The sequence below is a fragment of the Carassius auratus genome, chromosome 30 (genome assembly GCF_003368295.1).
Source record: "Carassius auratus strain Wakin chromosome 30, ASM336829v1, whole genome shotgun sequence".
Taxonomy (NCBI): Eukaryota; Metazoa; Chordata; class Actinopteri; order Cypriniformes; family Cyprinidae; genus Carassius; species Carassius auratus.
Genome location: NC_039272.1, coordinates 16,747,663 through 16,773,062, shown reverse-complemented (window position 1 = coordinate 16,773,062; position 25,400 = coordinate 16,747,663). Strand labels below are relative to the sequence as shown.

Genomic DNA, 25,400 nt, shown 5'->3' with positions numbered 1-25,400 from the left:
GGTCTTTCTACATTTAACGCTTGAGGTTAAACCAATGAGAACAATGACCATTCTTACTGTCCCTTTAAAAAGACCTCCAACGTATAATAGGAAAATCAAGAAAAAATGATCTGTCATCGAGAGGAAATGGCTCTGTTCCCATATCCCCTGCAGCGAAAAACATTCATCTCAAAACTAGGCATCATTACAAGAGTTTTAATATGTTAAACCTAACAGAAATTAAGTATGCTCAAATTCAGTGACACCGGTGTATAAGTTTACCCTGTTATGTATGTTGTTTTTGTAAAAAATAAAAAATTCATTAATCATCTTGAAGTGCATATGAGCTGTTAAGTAAACTGCTGAATGCTTTAACAAGCAAAGCACAAACAGACATTAATCTTCACATAAGCTGAGTTATATGGTGTCCAAGTAAAACACAAGTTTCAGGTTGCAAGGAGTTTTGCTGATCCGAATGAAATACTCCTGGGTCTGCCTACTAGTACAATGTTATCTTGATAAATACTGTATTCTGCAGAAAAAGTCCAAAATTCCACCTTTTTAATTTTGTTAGAGCACCATTTAGAGGAAGAAGTGAATATAGCATTTAATACAAAGTGTTAGCCATATTACAATACACCACAAGAGGGTGCAATATAAAATATCTTAGGCATCCCATATATTGATTTTCTTTGCCAAATAATGCATGTTTATTATGCTACATTGCATACATCCATGATTTTACATCCATAAAATTAGCTGATATGGTCCCTCAAAAAACAGAGGATAACACTATGTTAGCACCATTGACAGACAACAAATGAAAGACATTCCACAATGAAAAAACTACGAAATTATGAAATCCCTGTCTTAAAAAAGTAATTTTAATGCTAATGAATATTCCCGTATGAATGGTTGGAAAGGATCAGACTGCTTGTGATGTTTCCAGTCAGCTTCAATAGAGTTAGCATAAATAATTCATAAAGATTGTCCACTATCAGAAGAAAAAATCCAAAACAAGACTAAAATGTAAGACTTTTCACAGGTTCAGTGTTTATGAACCGCTGATCTGAACAGGTAGGCTTAAGGTTACTGGGAATATTCAAAGTTTTCTTACACTGCAATTCATCATGTAACAATATATAATTTCTGGAAATACTTTTGGACATTGATAAAAAATATTGTAAGGCTCTTTATATCTTTCTAATGTATTGGTTGTTTCCACTACAAACCCATGGAAGTACTTAAATCATAACCAATAATATCTATAAGCAGAAGTCATCAGCTTAGTTTTCCAAATGCCAAAGTATATAGCTGATATGCATGACACTAAAAAAGGAAACAGGCCTTTATTTTTCTGTAGATTTGTGTAATATAATATTCTTTTAGAAGACCCATCTGAGAAAAGTCCTACGCCTAAACCACAAGTCCTGTCAAGTTAAAAAAGCTCAAATAAAAAGTGCACCGGAGTTCCTTTCATGTCTGAAGTGAGCTTAGTTGAGAGTTAACCCCAATTTCATCTTCAACACCAGCAGCAAACAGAGAAAGAATGAGGTTTCAGAGTTGCTACTGGCTCAGCGGCGAGAGGGAATATCAGTCTGTAAATCTCAGCCAAAGAGCTGTTTTCAGAGTCAGTTCCTTTCTCAAATCTGAGTTCTCAGTTTTAAAAAAGGGGATGTTTAGTCTTGTGATACGGTAGAGGACTGTGCTGGCTATGTGGTGACACTGAGCATAGTAGAAAGAGTACCATGGAATTACGGCTGAGAGATGAAAGGTCCTCTAGAGAGGTGTAGTGGATCAGGGCTCTTGATGATCTCACTGGTTGGCCGCAGTTTTTTGACTGTTCTTCAGCGCTCCTCTTTTACCTATGGGTCACCTGGTTGTTGATCAGGCCAGGAAAGGTGTCTTCTGTCTCTGCACTGAAGGAGCCCCCTAAAAGAGACACAGAATCAAAGTGATGTTCGATATACTGCAATACCAGGGTACTATACTTTACAAACATTTGCATTATTTAAGGTGTTTGCAAGATTTTCAATGTTTTTGAATGAAAATCTCCAATCATTTATTTGATAAAAATAAAAGTACAGTAAAAATACAGTAAAACCAGTAATGTTGTGAAATATTATTACAATTCAAATAACTCTGTTCTATTTGAATACATTTTAAAATGTAATTTATTCCTGTGGTGGCAAAAGCTGAATTTTTACCAGCCATTACCTCGTCTTCAGTGTCACATGATTCAAATATGACTGATTTCTTATTATTATCAAAGTTAAAGACAGCCAAATTCCCAAAATATTTAAAATTGGTAAATGTACATTTTCATCAAAAAAAAAAAAAAAACAAGTTTAAAAATAATACAATTGGTATAATACTATACTTAGTATAGTATTTAAATAGTAAAAATAGTAAAAAATTAAATAAAAAAATAGTATTAAAAAGTATTATATAGTATTTAATATAGTAATTACTTTCTGGTAGTTAAACCTTACAGGAAATACTTAGAATCATATCCAAAATTAATCCTGCATGTCGAAAACGTAATTTTCATAAGACAACGTGAAGAGGCATAAGTCATAAATGTCTGTTTACCTATATGGCAATTATACATCCATATCCGGTGACCGTCATATCGACATCTGCATTTGACAATGTTATTGGTGTAATCCGACTCAGCAACCTCATAATTGGGGTTAATTACGATCTGTCAGAAAGAGTGAATACAGTCTGTAAAAACAATTCATCACAATGTCCATTTCCAAGAACCAGGGTAATATGATTCAAAAGAATTTCTCTGGCACTAAAACGACTACTACTTTGGAAATGGCATTATTACCTGGAATATGTAGTCTCCCGGTTTGACATCTGTAATGTCCACCCACTGGCAGTCAATATCATGTCTGTATGTATCCCAGCAGCCCACTGTGATCCCCTGCTCACCAAAGTTTGCACACTCATACCTCTTTTCAATTCCTAATAAAGTTAACAATACAAAGGGCATATCCTCACACTACTGTAATGTAATACCAAATTCAATCCCAAAAATACACAGTTAAGAGTGAGGTGAAATTCTTTTCAGTTGTGAACTACAAAAACTGCTACATTCTTTCATACCTTCATCACATTCTGAGTCCTCCAGACAAAAGCTTGCTTTGTGTCCCTCTGCCACCTTGGTGCCATTGCTGCTAAGTAGGTCATAGTGGGTGAATACTTCCATGCTATGATAGTGCCTGTAACAGTAAAAAAAAAAATAACATTATGGTTTTGAATGAACTTTTTTATGCTCACAAAGGCTGCATTTATTTGATCAAGAATACAGTTTACTGTCTAATAATATATTTCAAAATGTAATTTACTTCTGTGATGCTGAATTTTCAGTAGCCTGAATTTACTCTAGTCTTTAGTGCCACATGATGCTCTAGAAATCAAATGAATATGGTTTCAGTTATCAGTTATCTGACCCATCACCTGTGGCAGTCATGCCAAACCCAGGTCTCTCTGGAGGCTTTGGGTCTGAAGTCAGATTGGCCATTGTTGTGGATCTGGGAGGAGAACCGGAGGAGCCGGCGATAGGAGTTGGATGGGGTGGAACTGGAAGTGGAGCCCAGGCAGTTCTCCTCATAGGCGCACTGTAACATGAACATAGGACGGTCCTCTAAGTATGTGGTCTGCTCCACCACCTGGGGGTTGAGCACTAGATCTGGGGCAGCTGCAGGGATCATAAAAAAACACTGAGCTGAAGTTTTAAAGTAGATGTTGAATGTGTAGCCTACACATTGACCCCAAACGTTGCATCTTCAATTCATTTTGCAAAGCATCCCATACCAAAAACGTGTTTCCCTAATTTAGTACGAATGCTGAAAGGCTATATGTATATAATACTATGTATAGTTAGTATTAGTGTTAATACAATGCAGACACATAACAGGCTTGTTTGTTATTTTTTAAAGTGACCAGAAGAGGTCAGTGTTTCTCCAGAAACTGTACATTAGTCACAAGAATTATACAGTCACCGAATCACTCTCAAAGTCAAGACAAATATACATATCAGTAACTGGATCTGAGTATTTTAATATGATCATAATGATAATAATCTTACTCTCAGAGCAGGAAACTCCAGCAGCAAAACGTCCTCCACCTTTAGGGCAGCTGAGATATTCTCCATGATGCAGACAGTGTGAGAGAGACATCTCTGTTCCTGCACACCTCACCCCACTCATTACCACTGAATCTGCATTCACTGACCCGGGCCAGATCCAGGTCTCCTATATAAACACATAATTACACCTCAGTACAAACATTCATCCAATCCACAGGGGAAATTAAAGGAAGTGCAGATACACTGAATATAAACACATTGTTTATCATTAGACAGATATATATATATATATATATATATATATATATATATATATATATATATATATATATATATATATATATATATATATATATATATATATATATATATATATATATATATATATATAATTGTTTTATTTATTTTTTACCACAAGGCACTTTTGAATTAACCTGTGTACATATTCATATGACTCTATATGTATTATATACATAAGCATTATATATATATATATATATATATATATATATATATATATATATATATATATATATATATATCAGTAAAGTGTTACTATCATTAACTTAATCTAAAATTACAACTAACTGTTGTAACTGAAATGAGGAATATAAAATCTTATAAAAACTTCAACTTTAGAAAATTAAGAAAAAAATGTTGTTTCTAACTAAAATAAATTATTTTAAGTTGAAAAACTAAAGGTACTTAAACTAAAACTGAAGAAAAAAAGGCACACAGCAAAATTACAAAAACTAAAATTAAAATAAAAACGTAAACTCTAAAAATAAAAGGTGATTCAAAATGAATACTCAGTAATGTATCTGTTACTGGTAATCTGACTTTGATTAAGATGATTGTGAATATCACAATCCAATGCTTTTTCGTGAAATTACTATCACGTCACTAGGCGTCGTTATAAGACTGGCAAGCAGAAAAAAATCCATTGGCCGAATGTACCCTTAAAAAGAAACAGATGTTAAAAAATAAAATCTGAGGGAAAAGGTCAACAATAGTAGACGGGACATAACCACAAGATGGCGCTATTGCATCTCAACCCCATCAAAACCTAAGCGTCTTCTTTGTTCTAATGGAGAAAAGTCCTCCGCACCCAAGACCTAGCTTAGCAAATCAGTGAAAAAGTCAAAAAGCTAAATAGTACCCATAGGAGAGTTAAACTCAATATCCAGGATGATAAAATATTCTCTTTGATATTATGTTTTACAGGAAGTTACTTAAAATTCCAAGTCATGAGCCTATCTGTTTCCTATCAAACCATTTCATTTTTTAAAAGAAACTCTTTTTTCTTTTAAAATAAATGGCTATTGTTTAACCATTTCCAGTCATGAATCACTCAACACCAGCAACATCGTCACCAGCAAACCTCTCCTTCATTTTCCAACCCTGCGGCAGTCAATGTTTCGTTCTTGCTTATCATCTATTTAAGATCCATTTGATGAAGAGATATAATTTCCTCTTGGAACAAAGAGTGTCTACCTCTCTTAAGTGCTTCCCAGGTGTAACAGTTTATCTTTAACACTGCCAAACCAGAAGGGAGAAATGCTTTCTCTTGGCAATGGTAAACCCAGGCATCTATAACTGTCAGAAAGCATGTATTTAAGAAGGTTAAGGTTAGAATGTCTTAAACAGCTGGTTGTTCTACTAATTTCCCTTGTTCTAATTTCCATCAGAACCATCATTCTCACAAGCAGAGCTGTGCATAACGGATCAAAGCAACGTGAAAACACATCATTCTCTAACAGAACTGGGATTCATTTCAGACTTCAGCGATACAAGTACACAAGTTTTCTTGCAGTAATTCATTTGTCCCAGGCTGTAAAAAGAAAGAATTTCATCTTGGACATGGTACAAGTCAGTAGAGAGAGAGAGTTCACTGCTGGGAGAAACACTGAAAAACAGTTTCTTTATGGACATATTTGACAAACAGAATCAGGGGACATTCTTTAGAAGGTACACTGGTCGGCTATGTTTATAAAATCCCATCTGTGGATAGACAGAAGTGATGTCATTAGACTAGACAACGTGCCTGAGGAATGGAACGCTGTGATTTATTATTTACAACCAGCAGGAACAGTTAATGTGTACAAAAGGAATCACGTTGACATAAGACGATCAATAAAGGCCTGAAACATTCCAGAACTGATATGATCTGCTTTTGATAAACCTACTTAGGATCTCTCAAGATTATTCAGAAATCACAGTAGGGCGACCATCAGCCCACACAGAGCTTTGATTTCACTTACAGTACAGCAGTCTTCCACCATCCCTGCTTATAAAAGAATAGTTGAATAGTAGTGTGGAGTTAGAATACCGTGAAGGTCCAACATCCAATTTACTAAGATCAAGGGATGATCTGGTAAGAGGGATAGACATGCCTTACCATAACCCGGGGTTAAACACAGTGTGATAACTCCTAATGTGAGACAAAATATCAATTTCTGATGAGGTTTTTGAGAGTAAAAATACCTGGAAAGCATGGCTTGCGAAGCCCAGGCCGAGCTGTCTGCAGACCACCATGGCCTCCATAGTGCCCCAGCCCTCACCACACACAGTCCCCCACACCAGAGAACCGTTGCGCTCCATGAGAACCTCCACACGGCCTTCAAAGGGGTTACGACCTCCGCTCAAACGCAGCTGCAATAATGAAGAGCACAGTGGCTATGTTACACTATGACAGTAAAAATGCATTTCAATGTTTAGTCTTTTATAAGGTACCATAGACGCAGTTCTTACCCTCTGTTGGAAGCCCATGGCAGGAACATTGCATCTGACGCCTGCGTCTTCCTCATGACTGCAGCCTTCAGAATCTTTGTCCATATTGAAGGAGCACTCAGTGACAGACTTCTCAAAGCCAGAACATTTAACTTCATTCATATGTACAGGGCCCATTCCTGGAAAATACATGTTTTTATACAGAGACACACCCATAAATCTGAAGTCTTAAAAACAAATAGTCATAATAACTTTTTAAAACTCAAACATTAAAGCATGTTTAAAAGGTATGACAAGAATCATAAAAACATAAACCATGCAATTTGTCAAAACCAAACACCTTTAACTGACATACAGTAGCATGGTGGGTGGGACTACTACAAAATAATGTATTCATTATTTAGGCCAGGGGTCTGAAAACCCCTAACACATGATGAACATATAAATACATGTATAAAACATATTCATAATATATTTTATATTTAATAAAAAATTTTACCCAATCCTAGTTCATAAACCCTTTAAAAACTGGCTTTTAAATCGCTTATATTTACTATTTTTACTATTTTGACTTTATTCTTACAAATATTTGAATCTTATATTGCTACAACTTTATTGCAATAATACCTGAAGCAAATGCACAGAAGTCAGAAAGTTTGTAATGTTCTGTCTAGAAACTTCTGATCAATTGAACTATATGCACCTTGTCCAAGTAGACCTCCAGAGAGCGCTTCTTTGGCACTCCCAAATCCAAGCTCACGGCACACCACAGTAGCTGCTACGAGATTCCAGTTGTCATCACAGATCGTGCCCCATTCTCCATTTTTCAACACCTCCACACGCCCCTCTCCAAATACAGCTCCACCTCTGAGGCGCACCAGGGGTTGCTGTGAAGGAAGAGGACGAGATTCCTCTAAGCAGGAGAGCCGAAATTCTTTGGTTATAACTAACAGAAGGAAATTCATATTTGAGAAGTTTCCAGAAACTCAGGCTGTTTTCAGGATTCTTTGATAAATAGTAAAAAAAAGAAAATAGAAATAATGAATTTAAGAATTTTTTTTTGGAATATTATAATAGTCATGTAATATTTCATCTTAAAATGTATTGTTCACCCAAAAATTACAATTCTATCATTAATTACTCACCCGCATGTCATTCCAAACCCATAAGGCTTCAGAACAGAACTTCAGAACAGAAGTTATGATATTTTGATTAAAAAAAATTTGCTTCGCAAAATTACTGTTGAACCACTGATGTCACATTGACTATTTTAACAATGTTCTTACTTCGTTTCTGGGTCTGGGAACATTTGAGTTACATTGTTGTCTATGGAGGGTCAGAAAGCTCTTGGATTTTAATCAAAAATATCTTAATCTGTGTTCTGAAGGTGAACAAAGGTCTCATGGGTTTGGAACAACACTAGGAGGAGTTATTAATGACAGAATTCCCATTTTTGTATGTACTATCCCTTTAACCATGAAATCAATGTATATGCTCTGCAGGAATTCTTTCAGGAATACACAAAAGGCGCCTAAATAGTGCAGATCTGCATCATGCTAATGAACTCACTGACCTCACTGAATGGTATGTAACGGGCAAGCTTCCACATGGACTAGTTAAATATATAATTTGGAAAGAGTGATGTCATTTTCGGCTAAAATGTCTGTCATCACAGTGCTTTAGGGATTCAAAAATATCCTCGTCTTCGCTCTCTAACCTTAGTATTCATATAATCACAGTTTGCGGCAACTTAAAATATTGGACTCGAAAACTACCACTTTTGCCATCTTTAAATAAGTAGAAACTTAAACTTTAAATTATCCGCTTAGTCTAGATCGAGATTCACTATCACAATGTTGATCAATTGTGCTGAGCTCCGTTCCACACTTAAAAGTCCCCTTAAAGGTGAGAGTCAGAAGTTCAGCACAAAGCAATACCTCATGTGGACATGTGGCTTCTTGTATTTTTGGAAGAAATGGATCATTTGGCCTCACCCCCTGTCTGAAGGCCTTCCTGTATCCTTCCATGGGAGTTGGGGCGAAAGCTCTGCCAGGAACGCAGCTGACTACCACAGGAGTGCCCTGCTCACACGTGCTATTGGCTTTGATGGCGAGTGCGTGGCCCAGTTTACAGCTAGACAAGTGAGCTTCATTTCCCGTGCAATTTATGGAGTAATCCCAGTATACTGGCTTTCTCCGGCGGGCAAACAATCTGAGATATAAAGCAAAGGGAATTTAATAATTAAACTGAACAAGCAGAACTCACACAAAACCCATGTACAGGCCCAAGTGGAAGATTCCAGTAATATGGCTAGTAATGATTCATCACGGCACTGAAGATTTAATACACATTGAACAGTAAAAAGATGAAGCACTGCTGAAGTGACGTCAAATATTCCTGCAGGAAAAATGGTGCTCATCCTACAAACAGAATATTTAACAAGCTTCATGTGAAGTGCAATGATGATTACAGTTCGCTGTTAGAAGTCATTTACAAAAAATACACAATCATATGTTTTCAAATGTTTTTTCAAATCAAATGTTTTTTTTTGTTTTGTACTACTAAAGTCTGTTTCAGATCCCTACTGAAACCCATATTGGGAAAGCCAATGTGGACACAAACACACACGTAGGCTTTGGTAGCCACAAAGAAATGCTAGACATTTAACTCAAAGATTTTATTTTAAAGATGAAAAAAAAAGTTTTGTTACAAAAGCCTGAACATATAACCAGGTAGCTGATTTATATTGTTTGCGAGAACAGCTGTAGGGAAAGCCGTTATAATTCCATGCCAGTGCTTTATCATCTGAGAACATCGTCTGCATGTTCCAGCCAGTGAAAGAGCCGTATTATTTACAGGAGCCATTCATGTACGGTCCTCTGAAAGGATAGTCCAAGTTTTCTTATGAAAGCACAGTTTAAAGCCACAGGACAGACAGAGGTAGTTGAAAAGAAGCCCTTTTTGGCTCCACGCTGAAAAAACGACTGCCTTTGGCTACGTGTCCCCCCTCCCCCCAACATCAAGCACCGGTTAAAAAAAAAACAGACAGCGCCTGCACATTTCATAAGGCACAGCATGTGCGGGGAAGCACGTAGCTTAGCCAAAGAGTGAGATCATACAAGCAACTATAGTGCTTTAATTTCCAATGAGCCTATGTAACTTCTTATATATCAGATTAATTACAAACTAGACATTTTAGTGCTGATTTCCACATAGTTATGAAAGTGCTCATGAAGATTTATGCAACTCTTGAGTCATACAATACGAACACAGTATGGAATGTAATAGCTTAGCAGAAAGTATTAGTTTAAGTTGCCCTCTGCAGATTTTTTTTATTTATTTGCAGAATTTTTAACAGGAGTACTGTAGAGATTAATCTGCACGAAAAGAACATCCTTCATGGTGTGATTCAAATAAGGTACATTTGCCTAGACTTGCCTGAGAAGCCACCAGTGGTTTCTCTGACCAGTGCTGGTGGAAAAGCAGCATGCCTATATTTATTTTTATTTTTATTTTATTTTTTCAAAGAATTATATTTTCTTTCAGGCTTCCTACCAACAGCTAACAGATTAAGATTAATGTATGTCAAACAGAAAATAACTGTTATGGTATGACAGTATCAAGCAGTATTGGATTTAAACAAGATTAGATAAAGCAAATTAGAAAAAGGTTGTTTGATTTCAATTTTGTTTATAAATCAAAATGTTTTGGGGAACAAAATTAGAAATGCTGAACAATGGAATCAAACGGAAAATGTTTTCAGTGATATTTTATTTAAAGCCTTTATGTATAATGTATTATAAAGGATATTTAAAGTGTACAATATAATGCATTGTACTTATTCATAATGTGTGTTGTAATACATTATATCTTGTTGCAAATAATTATAACCGAATTAAAAACACATAGTGTAACAATGAATTGATAAGTGTTATGAATTGATAAGTGTTATAAATTGTGGTTACAATTATTCATGAGACTGTACAATGCATTATAAGATCAATTACAAGGCATAATTAATGCATTAAAATTACTTTCATAATAAATAAAGGCATTAAGTAAAGTTTTCCTCTACTGTATTGTCCAAAAAAGAAATATATTCACATAAGAAAGGCAAAATTACATTTAGAAAAACTAAAAGTGTGAAAATGCACACTTGGACATTCTCTCAACCATCATCATAAGATATGTTTTTGTATCTAGTTTTTTTTATTTATTATACAATTATAAAAAAAGAAAAGAAAAAAAAGACCTCTAACACTAGCTTGCTATATTCTTTTTATATTCTGTTTTCTTTTTTATATTATATTATTTAAAAGGCCTTGCTACGTCTACTGCATTTAGGCTAACTGAGACTTGTTACAGCATTTCTATATCATTGCTCTTCTGTGTTTTTTGATTGCTTCCATTGTCCTCTTTTGTAAGTCGCTTTGGATAAAAGCATCTGCTAAATGACTAAATGTAATGTAAATGTAATATGTCCTGCTTTTTAGACAATATGTTAGAATGATTTTACTTGAATTTACAGTCCATCATCATTCAGAAAAAAAATAGTTTAGTGATAAAACCTGTATATTGTATAACTTGTCCACAAAACTAAAACATGTATAGGTTTTCATATATTTTGAGAAATGTGCATATGTTTCATACGTCAGCTCACAAAGTCCCTGGATCTATAAAAGACTTGACTCCATCTGCACTGTGTTTCCATTTTGCCGTCGTGGAAGTTGACTTGAGTATGATATTTATTACCACAAAGGGAGTACCTCCATGTAAAATATTTTCTCTGAGGTCACCAAAGTTACTTTTGCTTTTATGTAGAAAAAAAAAAAAATCAATCTTCTAAAGGAAGAGAAACTGAGAACTCACTTGTACACACGGGTATTGTATCTCTTGTCTCCAGGAAAGCCGAACATACCACAGATAACCCTGCTGTTCATGTGTGTCCACTCATCATCACAAATCTGCTTCCACTTGCCTCCATCTTTCACCTCCACATAGCCCTGCGTCACTGGGATACGTTTACGATATGATGACAGGACGGGCCGTATACGAACATCCTCCACCTGAATGTTTAGACTCTAAGGGGCAAAAGAAAACAAGTATTGTTAGAGCAAAACTTAAGTCGATTTATGATATACATTGATTCTTGTATTTGCAATAAAACTATTTGCAGGGTCACAAACTTCAGGCCAGACTGACATATTAGACATATTTAACAAGGTTCCCTCTTAAGTTTCAATTTGTTCTAAGTCGGCATTATTCAATACATCCATGTTGTGAAACTTTTTACTGGACACTTTAACCACCGCTAAGATAAAACTAAATTGGTTTTACAGTTCTTCACTTCATTATAAACATCCCATCACAGGACCTGCTGACCTGCTCCACCTGTGAAAAAAACTTCCAGCCACATTTCCCCTTAAGCCAACGAAAATTCACGTCTGTAGCCAGACTGTAAAAATGCACTTAATGGGTTCTGACGTATATAGTAGATGGATAAAAAGGCAAAGAAGAGGTTAATGCTTTCAAGCTCACATCAAATAATCCCAGACACCTTGATAATCAGGCAAAGGTGTGTGGTGGAAATTCTTTCCCCAAATTTATTGGGGAGTCTGGAAAACTGTAGCACATGGAGGACATATTATGCAACACTGAATATCAGATGCTACTTCATCATATGACATTAGATTTGTATAACAGCATCTTAATGCAGTTTTTTTATTTATCATTGACTATAAGGACTAACAGCAAAGTCTTTCAGGAAGTATCTAATCTATAGTAGTCAACATTTGAAGTGGATCAAAAAAGTTAATCAAAGTTGTCCTAAGACAAGAACACATTTTCGTTTAAGGTTTTAGGACAACTTTGATGAAAGGTTTTGATCCAATTCGAATGCTGACCAGTGTAGGCATGTCAGAAGGAATGAAGATAACCAAATTCTGTAGACTCTAAGACTACATGAAGAGCTTTAGCAGTAGATACCGATGCAATGAGACCATGTGGGTTGAGTTGAGAAAGACTGTATGAGATGCTGAGCTCAGCAAATATAGTGGCCTAAACATTCTATTGCCATTTTTACCTTATGATGTAGAACAAGAGTCTTCAACAGAGGAGGTTTGCTAAAAATGGTTTGACCTAATATTTATGAATTATGTTTACATTTGTTTTAAATTTGTTTGAACTACCATTCAAATGTTTGGGATCTGTAAAATTTTAGATTTTTAATATATATTTTATGATTAAGGATCTATTAAGTTGAGAGTAAAGACATTCTAATTGTTCCAAAGCATTTCTACTTTAAATAAATGCTGTTCTTTTGAACTTTCTATTCGGCAAAGAGTTCTGAAAAAGAATTATCATGGTTTCCACAAAAATATTAAGCTGCAAAACCGCTTTAAGCACCAAATCAGCATAGTAGTATGACCGACTGAGGATTCAGCCTTTCATCATCACAGGAATAAATTACATAAAATGTAATTAAGACAATGAACATATATTAAAATAGAAAACAGTTATATTCAAAACCAAAAAAAAATTAAAAACAAAGCATTAAAGTTAACTAGAACCAAAGCTGAAGATGTTAATGTTGTCTTTTATTGTCTCTCACACAATACAATTGTAGTAAGTAAAATTAAAATGAAAAAATAATTACTTTGCAATGGACAGGTATAAAAGGACTCCTTGGCCTGAAAAATGTTGAAGAACCATTGCTGTAGAACATAATTTTTTCTTAAATGTATAGAAGAATATGAAGTGGTCACCATTGGGAGGCTCTTTCCTCTCGGATCCCCCAACAACTTAAGTTTTTCACGAAGAAAAAACAAATCAACCAATTAATGCAAGCTGAAGTCAGTAAATTCAAACAAGGAATGAGAATGCAGTATAGTGGATTAACATGTGGCAAAACAAAGCGGACAACTGAACAACCAAACACTCAAAAATATCAAATGGTATTTCTGTAAATGAAGAGAAAGGCCATTTTTGTGAATGGGATAGTCAGTGTTTTTTTCTAATGTCTCTGACCAAGCAGTTACAGCTGTAGATTGACGGATTTAACAAAGAACTATGTGTTTCCAAAATCTAAATCGGACTCTGTGGTTAGCAAAAGACATGAAAATATAGACGCGGTTTCTGTGACTTGGCACAAAAACAGGTAAACTTTTCATAAACAGTTTGTGTTATCTAAGCTACTGTGTGATGCAACAAAGAATTCCCAACAAAGGCTGAAATAAACAAATAAAAAACTACAGGAGAACACCAACTAAAATTGCATATAAAGGCAAAAAGGAAACTTCCCAACACACCATCATGAATTTTTTAATATGTTGCACAACAAACTGTTTGATGGATAATAAAAAAAAGATTTTCCATGTGTTGTAGGAAAGTAACTTTGTAATTTTGATAAATGAGTTTTTCCATTTTTTGAGGGACTTTGTGACTTGACCAGTGAGTTCAAAGACCAGTGCACACTTCCGAGCTACATGGGGTTCGAATTAACGCTTTTCTAAACAGGCAAAAAACTTCTGATGTGTGATTTATTAGCACAAAAGAGGAAGAAAAAGATTTCCTAAACAAGTGTGGCTGGCTTCCATGGTAACTAAGAGGAGGGGATTTTGCAGCTAGGAAAGAAAAACACAGCAGCTGGGATATCGATTTGTGAGGGCTTGTCTTTCTATGGATGAACGTAAGTGTCTCAGCAGGCTAGTCCGTCTTTCAAAAAGAAAAAAAAGAAACCTCCTACTGCTCATACAGGAGAAGGAGTCAGAGGCGCAAGTGGTGAACTGACAGGCCTTCTTCCACTGGCCAGTGGACAGATTGTGAAAAGGAAAATGTTACACAGCCCACACTGTTTTCCCTTTAAATGAGAAGAAGAGTGAGAGAGCATGTTCTCCAAATCTAAACCGAATGCAAATTACAAAACTATATTTATATATATATATATAAAAAAAACGAACAGAAATGATTTTTTGCATCTTTAACCACTTTTAATAACTTTACTGAAGAAGAAAATTTTATGAATCCCTTTTGAAATCCATAAAAGGAGTACAAATGGTAGATATTATTGTTGATTGATGGATGAAAGGCATTGTAACAAAAAAAAACTCTTCTGTTGTTAAAGGATGGCTATTGTTTTTTTTTTTCAACTTTTGCAAAGACATGTTAAAGAATGCCTCCTCTGCAGATGGAGCAAATTTCCTATTAGCAATTCCCCTCCCTCAACTTGTAACAGAACAGTCTGTAAACAAAATGCTTTTACATATTCTTGTCTGTTATTGAGCATTTCAAAACAGGGTAGATGGACAGCAGTTAACAAACAACACTTGGACTTTGCTGGACAACTGCCCTGGCCTGTCTTGTTAGACAGACTGAGAGCCAAAGCACAAGCGACGATTATCTGTTTCCTAAAATAGCAAGATTAGAGTAGCATGGTCCATTCCACTGATCTGGTGCCCATGTTTAATTGGCTTTTTATTATTTTACTGACTGCAACTCTGTGAGCAATTCATGCAGACCTAACAGTCTCCTACAAGAACTCTGAGGAAAAAACAACATTGAAAACTGGTGTCGGTTTTCAAGGAGAACTTTTAAATCTACAGAAATCTTGGAATCCTCAGGAATGTAAAAAATGTGTTATTCCACGTCTGTCAAAATCAAAATATGCTACAAAAACCACAAGCAATAGTCACATGATATACTGAATGAAAGATGACAAAGTATTGAATGCAAGGCTTAAGACTGAAAGAACAACTCTTCCCACTGTAAATGATACCGCTAGTCACATTGCTGTGGTTTGATTTTCAATTTCAGAGTTTACACATGCTACTTAAGAGATAAACATCCTGCTTAATGGGGAGTGTCATTCCCCTAAAGAATGCAACTTCAAGGGGAGAAGAGACAGATGAATAAACAATGAAAACTGATTTAAACAGACAGAAAAGCAACTGTTTATGATAGCAAAGAAACTGCTAACTGAGCAAATGACAGATCATTGAAATGTAGTGTAGTTTAAGGAATATTATGTTGTGTTTTTTTTTTTTTTTTTATATGACACACATCGAGCATCTACGGCATTCTGTTCATTACCTCAAATGTACTTTAGACTCCTTTTAACCAAGAATATTACCCTTTATCTACCCAAAGGTAAGGAATGACAGTCACATTTCGACCTTTGACGTGTGCAGTTAATGCATAGGGAATATACTGCATAACATTTACATAATAAAGGTTTGCGATTCATGGAACCTGTAGAGTAAGAATAATTGTTCATGCTGGGCCAGACTCCACAGATGAGGAACATATTAGTCACTAGAAAAACAATGCCTTAGAGTTTCCGACCTGATCAGCAGCATCTGTTCAAGATTAAGTGGTGGTGACCATTTTTATCTTTAATTGCTGTAAAAGTTTTAACAATTTCTAACACGCATTTCTTACCTTAAAAATACTAGAACTGTATGCTGTATCACTGTGAATGTTCTATAATCCTCGATAGCTGAAAGAAACACAGTCATCACTCTTCAAAAATAAATAATGCAACTTCCCCTGAAAAGCTGATGGAAGTAGATGGAAAAGTTGAACCTCATAAAATGCACAAACTCCCTGTGATTGTAATCAAGGTATTGCATAACATGTGTCTGCATGGTACAGGCTTCCAGCTGCTTCTGCGTGTCCCACTCTTACATGATAATGGTGGACAAGAGCATTGGTCCTGAGTTATACAGGGCTTGGACTGCCTGGATTTATAAGAATTAACTAAATGGATTAACTTAGTTTTTATGTATACAACTAAATAAATGGAGTAAAGGGCATCAACACAATTGGCTAACTCCCTAACCATCCAAAGTTCTGCCATGAAACACTAGATGAAGCAGTCCGATAGGTCTAACTCAATCTCACATAATGACATCATCACATGGCACAGTTGATTGGTCCTTTTTGTATCAGCAGCCAAAGAGCTTCCTGCACAACATTCAAATACTTGGCTAGAGCTTGCTGTAGCAGTTGCAGCGTGCTTCAGAAACCCTCCACCTTCCCCAGCGCCATCTGTATAGATCTGTGTGACGAGTGGGACGGGGCCGAGAGCCATGGGAATGGAGCGAGGCCGGTGGAGTGATTGGACATGAGCGACACCTGCTCGAGTCCCACGGAGGAGATCGGAAGGATACATAAGAGGAGCGATGACAGTGAAGGACGAGAGAGGACCAGGCCTGGGCTTTATTCTGTGTTTGGTTTTTATTTGTGCGCGACACTCATCAGCGAGGGGCTGTCGCACTGTTTTGTGTTTATTTTGTTATTAAAGTTGTGATTTTGATTATCCGCCAGTTCCCGCCTCCTTCTTCCCAACGATTATGAAGTTTATATAATTACAATCTGCTATGGGGTGATTCATGTATGATATGGGGGTTATTACACATATATTACAGTATTTCTTACATGCTCACAGCAGCATGTTGTGGATGTATCGGCAGTCACAAGTTTTGGTACTTGCTCTACCGCAGCAGCAGCAGCATAGCAGATCTATTCCTTGAAGATGAAACACATTAACAATGTCATGTAAATCACCATGCCAAAACATCAAAGAGTGGCAAAGTTAGAAATGTGTTTCTTTCCAAACAGGGAGAACATCTTGTTTATACAAAATAAAATTAGGTGGTAGAAAAATATCCACATATTTGACCAGCCAATCCTCTTAGTCTTGCTGTAAACAAGTCTTAATGCCACGATTTACAGGATGTTCACATTGCCACTTGATATTTGAGGCACATAAATATTTGCTGCTTTTTTTGGATGGGTTCAGAAAAGTACATTGTATCTTTGATCAGGTTTTTTGGTCTAAAACAAATGGACAAGATAATTTGATCCGTGCATCTGATAAAGGGGATCAGCGTATTATTACACATACTGTCAAAATATAACACTTTTTATGACAACAGTTATTCCATACCACTACCTTGGAGAACGTAGTTTTCATGTATTCCCTCAAGACTTGTCTGCCTGTTCTTTTGAAGTCTCAACTTTGGACTCTCCTCCACTATTTCACCACCACACTTATACATTACATCATTTTTTCCCATTTTAACTCGAGGAAGGCCACAGTGGGCTGCCTATGAACATTCCCACATGACTTGAACATAGCCGGCATTATGGTAAACCTCCCTGTGATTTAACTGCCTTAATGTGGGGCCTGTGTAGGCTATCAGTAGATGGAAAAGCTGACTCTGGCTTTCTCTCCAGGTTTCTCAGCTGGAAACCAAATAGAAGCTAATCTAAGACGTCTAGACTACCCCCAGCCCTTGCTTGACTCATATATTCCCGATAATACTTAAAAACTTTATGTGTAAGTATATTTTCAGATATTTTCTCATTGCAAATTAGAGTTGTGATGAATGCTGAGATGGGCATTCATTGAGGTTTCCATTTGGCTTTGGCTAAGAATTACAATACTTTCTGAAATCTTATTTGTCACATCTTCTAGAATCTGTGGCTGGAATTACAACTTTATTTGTTTAAAAGAGCGACTATTATGAACAAATTTTCTGCATGCTTAATGCATTCTTTCAAGATGACACTGCCGGCTCTGAGCAGCTTGTGCTTGAAAAGAGACAGAGGATGGGGACAAATCCTGTTATTACTCTTAACTGGACATAGAAATGATTTTAGACAAAGCCAAGTAGCATAAATCTGGGTAGCATAAAATATGTGACAAAAAGGCGTTGGAACATTCCATTGTCTCATAACTAGCAAAAACAAGCTACTTAGCTCTGGGTGAGAAAATAAATGGAAAAGAATGCACTGAGCAATTGGAAAAGTGATCAGAGGAAAAAAGCAACAATAGTTTCAGAAGCTTCCCACACCTAATTTCCTCTGCCTGGAAAGTTATATCTTGGGGGGCCCGTAGCAGAAAACTTTACTGCCAACAAGACCCAATTATGAATTATGAACCAAATTAAAAACACATAGTATGAGTATGAGTATGTAGTATGAGTTTTAGGCCTATAAGTTCTGCATAGATTCAGTCCTCCATGAATTCTTTAGCTTACAGAAACAAGTTAATTTAAACCCTTCAGGACTGAACACTGCAAGGTTAAACGCCAGGTCAAACTTATTTCTGCATTTTAAAGTGCATTTGTGAATCAGAGGTTGCGCTGCAAAAAGATATTCTAGCATGCATTTCAGCTGCAAAAGTCATTTTCACAAAAGGGGGACACTTAAATTAATATATAATACATTTTTCAGTAAATGCTAAAACTGGTTGCGTTGACAAAGTAATATTTTGTAAAATTTTGCACAGATTCTCCTAACCACACACACACACGTCAGTGACATATTTAGGCCTCAAAAGACTTTGGGGCACTATTAATTTTGTACCTACAATAATCATGTAACATAATTGCACAAATATTTTGTCTTTTGGATGTTGATTTCTATATCCATTTGCCTTAAAAAATTAAATGGACATGACACCTCTGAATAGTTTAAGACAGTGACAGAAGCAACACATCTGTACAGAATTCACTTACATTGATGTTGTTGGTCAGGGTGTTAACAAACTTGAATCCTGGGATTCTCTTGTCGCTGCAAACCACCCCGACATCCTCAGTATGCTTACAATCAGACACGCCTATGCCATTAGACTCACACTGGGCCAAGCTCTTCTCATTCCCCGTGCAGTGGACATTGTCAAACCAGATACGGCCTAAAAACACAGGAAGTTTTTATTTTTACTCAGTCCATTTATTATTTGTTTTTAGTCAGTGCATATAAATTTTCATTGCTGACATTCACTATTTTGATAATTCTTTCATAATTATTATGCATGCAGCTTTTATGACCTAATAGTCCATGTGAGATGTTTGTTCATTTAAAAATTAATTTGTCACAACACTGGTATTTAATGAAGTCAAAAAGGTGTTTTTTTTTCCTAAATGTACTCCACTCTCAGGCTTTTTAAAATGTAGATGAGTTTGTTTCTTCGTTGAAACAGATTTGAATAAATTCAGTATTATGTTACTTGCTCACCAATGGATCCTCTGCAGTGAATGGGTGCCATCAAAATAAGACTGCAAGCATCTGACAGAAACACCACAGTAATTCACATGACTCTGAATTATTGTGATGCTTTTATCAGCTATTTGGACTCTTGTTCTGATGGCAAACAATTCACTTTGTTAGTGAGCAGCAATACGTGGCTTGAGGGTGAGTACAATTTGGTGACTGCAAGCGCTCTGCAAGTCATTTTAATTGTGAAAAATGCATCAGTTTCACATGATATCATTCCAAACACTAGCTTACCTTCTCCCTTTCCATATTTAGATGATGGGGACCAGGAGACTGCTTCAGAATAACCCAGTTCTCTGCATACAACTTGGGCAGTGTGAATTGTGAAATCATCATCACACACAGTCCCCCACTCCCCGTCATAGAAGACCTCAACACGCCCTTCATTGTGCTTGCGTTTCTCTCCTGCCAGACGTAGCTGTATCCTGGGTATATCTTTAGGAAGCTCTGGAGCAGTATAAAGGTCCGGTGCGGGGTCTTGGTAGCCAGGGAGGTAAGCCAAGTGCTCATACTGTGCGTGACTGAATTTCCATACGCACAATAGTACAAATGACACAGACCAGAGGGCCAGCATAATGATAAAGACTCAGAAGGTTTTAATGGCCTGCAAAAAAAAAAAAAAAAAAAAAAAGTTAAAGTGAAGCAATGGAATTAGTTTCTATTGCTATTATTATTTAAAAGGCAGCACAAAAAGACATTATTGATGCTAACAGTTGAAATTCATGCATTTTAAGACTTCCAGCTGGTCATTTTTCTGTACTTTTTTAATCAAAAGCACTTTTATCAAAGTCGTGAGCTCAAAGGGAATAGCATGGGAATTCTCATCCATCACCAAATCAGCTCACATCAAAGAGCGCAATACCGATGACACATGGACTTGTTTAGTCCACACTGTGGCATGCTATTCATCTACATTAGCCACATCCTAAGCAAAAAAATATAAAATTCACTTTGAATACCAATTAAAAGAACCATGTTCTTATCAGAATATACAGTTAACACTTTGATTGGGGTGTTAGATATTCTCTTTCAGAGATCACAGGAGGATGTACTGAAGGAATTATGGTAAGCATGAGTAGATGAGGTAATTGGTTTCCTGAATGGGGTGACAAACATTTTATGCAAAATTCTAATTGATTTTTTTTTATTCAATTTAGAAACATAGATTGTTTTAGGATGTAAACTGGATCATAATTATTTAGGATTATACACTAGTTTTACATTAAAACAAATAAGCAAATTTGTGACATTGTGAAGTCTTTGAACAAAAGGCCATTTTCAAATATATAAACAGTACATACATATATACATGGCTTATAAGGTTTTGCACCAACATGTGCAACACTGTTTTTCCAATTCAGTTACCTTTAATTCTAATGCTGATAATATAATTTGACAATAAATATTATTTAAAAAATTACATTTAAAAAATAAATACATGCTAGGATTGTAAAATATTTGAACCCCCACTGTGCAGAAATAAATATATATATTAATAATGATTTTTCAAGACATGTTGGTTCTACAGTACCCACTGGAATGTAAGCATCTGTCTTAAAAGTCACAAAAATATATATATAATAAAACACGCTTCCAAGTGTTCCCTTAAGATTGCCACTCCAAGATAAAAGAGGCACTTCTACAAAAGCACTTTTTAAGACTTCCGCTCACTTTCTCAAACACGCTCAAACGTTATTGCCTAAAATACATCAAAATGTTGAAGCCTGTAACATAAGCTAAACTTAATGAGTAAACTAAATTGCACAATTGTAAATAAATCTTTCTAAATATTTTCAGAGTCTCAGGACTGTCCAAATGCGTGTGGCAAACAGACATGGACCCCAGAAGTCCCAATGAATTAGCCAAAATTCCCATCCTCTTCTTTACAGCAGCTAATTTGGCAGTTCTTTCAAAAATGCTAATGGTATAAAGTGAATTTGCATAAAGCCCATCACACAGACAAAGGGGAAATGTTCAGAAGTTTATATGGTATAGGTTTTGTTCGCCAGGACAAGACCTATTGCTCTGAACCATTTTTGGAACTGCCTCACATTCCTGTCCTAATTATCCTAACACCGGGTTTTTGTCTTGTTCTATTTTGCACTTCCAGACAGCAATTCCCCAGATCACCATGAACAGGATTCAGACAGGATAGGGTTCACATGTCAAGGGGTCACAGTCCTGTGTAAAACTACCCAAACACAATAACCCACTGTTCTACCTGAACCAAAAGCAAAGGCACATACCCACTTTCGCAGAGGATGTACTGTTTATTAATAATGTGAACAGGTTGTTAAAACATCTGAGTGAAAATTTTATCTTAAGAAATCACATAAACCAAGACCATGACACAACTTCTCTCATTTAGTCATATAGCTAAATCTTGCATGCTATCCCACTGACTCTAGCATGACGTCATATGTAAGCATTGTTTTTCTCGTTTCTATCTTACAAGAGAACATGCTGTATGTCAGGTAACGCATTTAAAGCGTAATATTCAGTACAACTATGATTATTTTCTTTGAAGTAAGCAAAAACTCGATTATAAAATATACCTTAATGAAGTAAAGCAGAGGCTGCTGTTAGCTTACTTTTGCTGCGAGTGCAAGTTTCACAGTAGAATAGTCCTCCGAATGTGAATGTCTGCTTCTCTCAGCTGTTGCACATCCCCTAAACTTTCACTGGTTGATCTCCTACAATTTCAGGAAAGTCGAAACAAAGTTACGCCTTGTTGAACTGCCCCCTCACGCCCACCTCTGTGGGCTGGTGACCTCACGGACCACAACATAACTGCAATTTTTGAAGAAACAGACATTATGTACGTGCCTAAAAGAACTGTGTTGTTTTAGATCAAAATAATACTAATAATAATGGTGCTGGATTAAATTATTTATTATGTATTATTTTAGAGCACTTGGGTTACTGTGGAGAGTTTTCTGGAGGCAAACTACATTTAAAGGCTACTTCTGTAGGTTGGTGATGTTGCTTGTATGGTAAAATAGATACAAATAAGTTTTGGTGTATACAAACAATTTTGGTTCGGATGAATATAGCCTATTTCATTAGTTGTTGAACCTCAAAGAAATGTTAAATTCTTGACCAAATCATTTTTGATGCGATCTGCAGTGAATCCGTTGTACCGGTTCACAAAACCGGACTGAATTATTCGTTCTGGAATTCTGGCTGAATTCTGCATAGCAAACCACTATCCATCCATTTATTTGCTTTAATATTTCTGCCATATAATAATAATGCAGCAGAATGTTTTGCCGTTTTAACTCACATACGAAATTGCTTAATGCCAATGCATTAAAATTATTTTAGATTCTATTAACTGAATCATGGCTGTAAGCTGATCTGAATAAATAAAAGTTGATCAGGGAGCACGTGATGACATAATTACGCAATGACGTAAAACAACAGCTGAACATAAGGGTTTCTTTGAAACGAACACTTCAAAAGAATCGTTTCTCCGAATTGAGTCGGACCTCTCATTACTAGAACAGATGTATGTTCTAGTGTGTGATATTAATGTATGTAGGCTATACTGCCATCTTGTGGATAACGGTCCATTTAGGGGGACAAAACTGTAAATTAATCCAGAAATGCTAATTAGACTTCACTGGTCGGATAGCAGATGTTTCCTGAGAAGCACGATTTTCCACTTGACTTATTTGTTTAATAATAAATATAAGAATGGTTTCTAAAAGGCCTGATGATTTAAAACAAAATATATAAAAAGTAAATAAAAAAAACATATCCCATTATATACATGACAGCAGTCACAGTCTCCCTCTCTCCTGTATTTAGGCTCCTCCCCGTAGTCCTACTTCCAAGATCATTAGTCTCACCCTCTGCACTGTATCCTCACGCACTTCTCTGGTTGAAGGAAGGAGCGAAGGTTATTTCAGAAATGTTCAATTACAGGCAACTCTTTCATTAATGGATGAACTCCTGAAGTCTTTGGATATTAAACTCTCTGCAAATGCACCCCGAAGAACGGATGCTTGATCAAAAGCCTTTATTTTTCAGGTTGCAGCCAGGGTAATAAGGACATCCCGGAAGATGGTAAACCAGACTGAAGGTTATGTCTCAGAGCTAATAACTCGCTCCACGACTGCTTGTCTGCTTTTCATTTTCGTGCTCTCCACCTTTCTAGGGAATGCTCTGGTGTGCACCGCAGTGGTACGGTTCCGTCATCTGCGCTCCAAAGTGGCGTACGTGTTTGTAGTGTCTTTGGCCGTCTCTGATCTCTTAGTTGCCTCTCTTGTAATGCCATGGAAGGCAACTGCAGAGATTGTGGGTTTCTGGCCATTCGGCAGTTTCTGTGAAGTATGGATAGCCTTTGACATCATGTGCTCTACCGCCTCTATTCTTAACCTGTGCATCATAAGTGTGGATCGTTACTGGGCTATTGCTATCCCACTGAGCTACGAGCAGAAAATGACAAGAAGAGTGGCATATGTCATGATTGGAGTGGCATGGGCACTCTCAGTTCTGATCTCATTCATTCCTGTGCAGCTGAGTTGGCATAAGAGTCTCCGCCATAAAGAAGACCTGGGAGAAATGGCTGAGAAATGCGATGCCAGTTTAAACCGCACTTATGCCATCACTTCATCTCTAATCAGCTTCTACATCCCTGTCTCCATAATGATTGTCACTTACACTCGCATCTTCCTCATAGCGCAAAAGCAGATCCGAAGGATATCAATGCAAGAGTGCACCATTAAGCATGTTCAGTCCTGCCAGAGCTGCAGTAAAGCACCTGAAGAGAAGTTAAAAAGCTCATTTAAGAGGGAAACCAAAGTCCTGAAAACCCTGTCAATGATCATGGGTGTGTTCGTCTGCTGTTGGCTCCCTTTCTTCATTCTTAACTGCATGGTGCCGTTTTGTGACCCTGGCCTCCACAACGCCGGGCAGATCCCATGTGTCAATAAGACAACTTTCGATGTGTTTGTGTGGTGTGGGTGGGCGAACTCTACCTTGAATCCTGTTGTTTATGCATTTAATGCAGAATTCCGCAAAGCGTTTTCCAGCCTCTTGGGATGCGGGAAGCTGTGCTCTCGGAATACGGTTCAAACGGTTGACTTCAGTAATGAGCTGGTGTCTTACCATCGTGACTCCACAAACCTTCGAGATGCTCACCTCTTCGGTCACCCCTGTCTGCATCCGCACGCTGTCAGAGAGGAAAGTGATAAAGACGTGCGCTTTGATACAGTGTCACAGATGGCTGAAGTCCCTTATGAGGCTGAATGCAACTTTGTATATGGGGAAAGGCCTCCTATGATAAGTCATGGAGAAACAGAACTATCATTGGATAAAATCCTACCATTTACAAAAGATGAGTTAGTGTCTCTTGTGACTCATAATGAAAGCGAATCTCCAAGTATCTCTGGAATATTGTAATCTGTAAATATGCGGTGTGGTTTTAAAATAATTTTACTTTTGTGTATTAAACTGAGTAAGAATATGAGTAATTGAAAAGGCTAAGACAAATTTTTGAGTGCTGTATCTATACTCTGCTCATGATACT

General features: G+C 36.5%; 2 protein-coding genes across 3 annotated transcripts; one reads left to right on the top strand and one right to left on the bottom strand.

The window, feature by feature from the left end:
• Window positions 1-518: 518 nt before the first annotated feature.
• loxl2b (lysyl oxidase-like 2b) lies at window positions 519-22,580 on the bottom strand. Of its 2 annotated transcripts, none has more exons than XM_026211780.1 (14): window positions 22,459-22,580; window positions 20,102-20,471; window positions 19,330-19,505; window positions 11,678-11,889; window positions 8,803-9,019; window positions 7,512-7,695; window positions 6,830-6,987; window positions 6,563-6,730; window positions 4,079-4,244; window positions 3,448-3,688; window positions 3,094-3,209; window positions 2,816-2,952; window positions 2,572-2,683; window positions 519-1,911 (listed from the first exon to the last, which is right to left on the bottom strand). In XM_026211780.1, exons 2-14 carry the CDS (start codon window positions 20,439-20,441, stop codon window positions 1,841-1,843), a joined length of 2,298 nt encoding a protein of 765 aa, XP_026067565.1. In that variant the 5' UTR covers window positions 20,442-20,471; window positions 22,459-22,580; the 3' UTR covers window positions 519-1,840. The 2 variants fall into 2 exon arrangements, with proteins under 2 accessions (XP_026067565.1, XP_026067566.1); XM_026211781.1 differs by having other exon boundaries at window positions 22,423-22,555.
• Window positions 22,581-23,689: 1,109 nt separating this feature from the next.
• Window positions 23,690-25,273, top strand: LOC113050034 (D(1) dopamine receptor-like). The gene has a single exon (XM_026212746.1). It carries the CDS (start codon window positions 23,933-23,935, stop codon window positions 25,271-25,273), a length of 1,341 nt encoding a protein of 446 aa, XP_026068531.1. The 5' UTR covers window positions 23,690-23,932.
• Window positions 25,274-25,400: the final 127 nt, after the last annotated feature.

Bases quoted from the DNA above. Each gene is read 5' to 3' on its own strand.
- LOC113050034 (XM_026212746.1), top strand. From the start codon at position 23,933: ATGGTAAACCAGACTGAAGGTTATGTCTCAGAGCTAATAACTCGCTCC.
- loxl2b (XM_026211780.1), bottom strand. From the start codon at position 20,441: ATGCTGGCCCTCTGGTCTGTGTCATTTGTACTATTGTGCGTATGGAAA. The intron at 11,890-19,329 runs GTAAGTGAATTC...TTTGCCCCTTAG, and splicing joins CCCTGACCAACAACATCAAT to AGTCTAAACATTCAGGTGGA. The intron at 4,245-6,562 runs GTATTTTTACTC...GTGTTTATATAG, and splicing joins TCGCAAGCCATGCTTTCCAG to GAGACCTGGATCTGGCCCGG.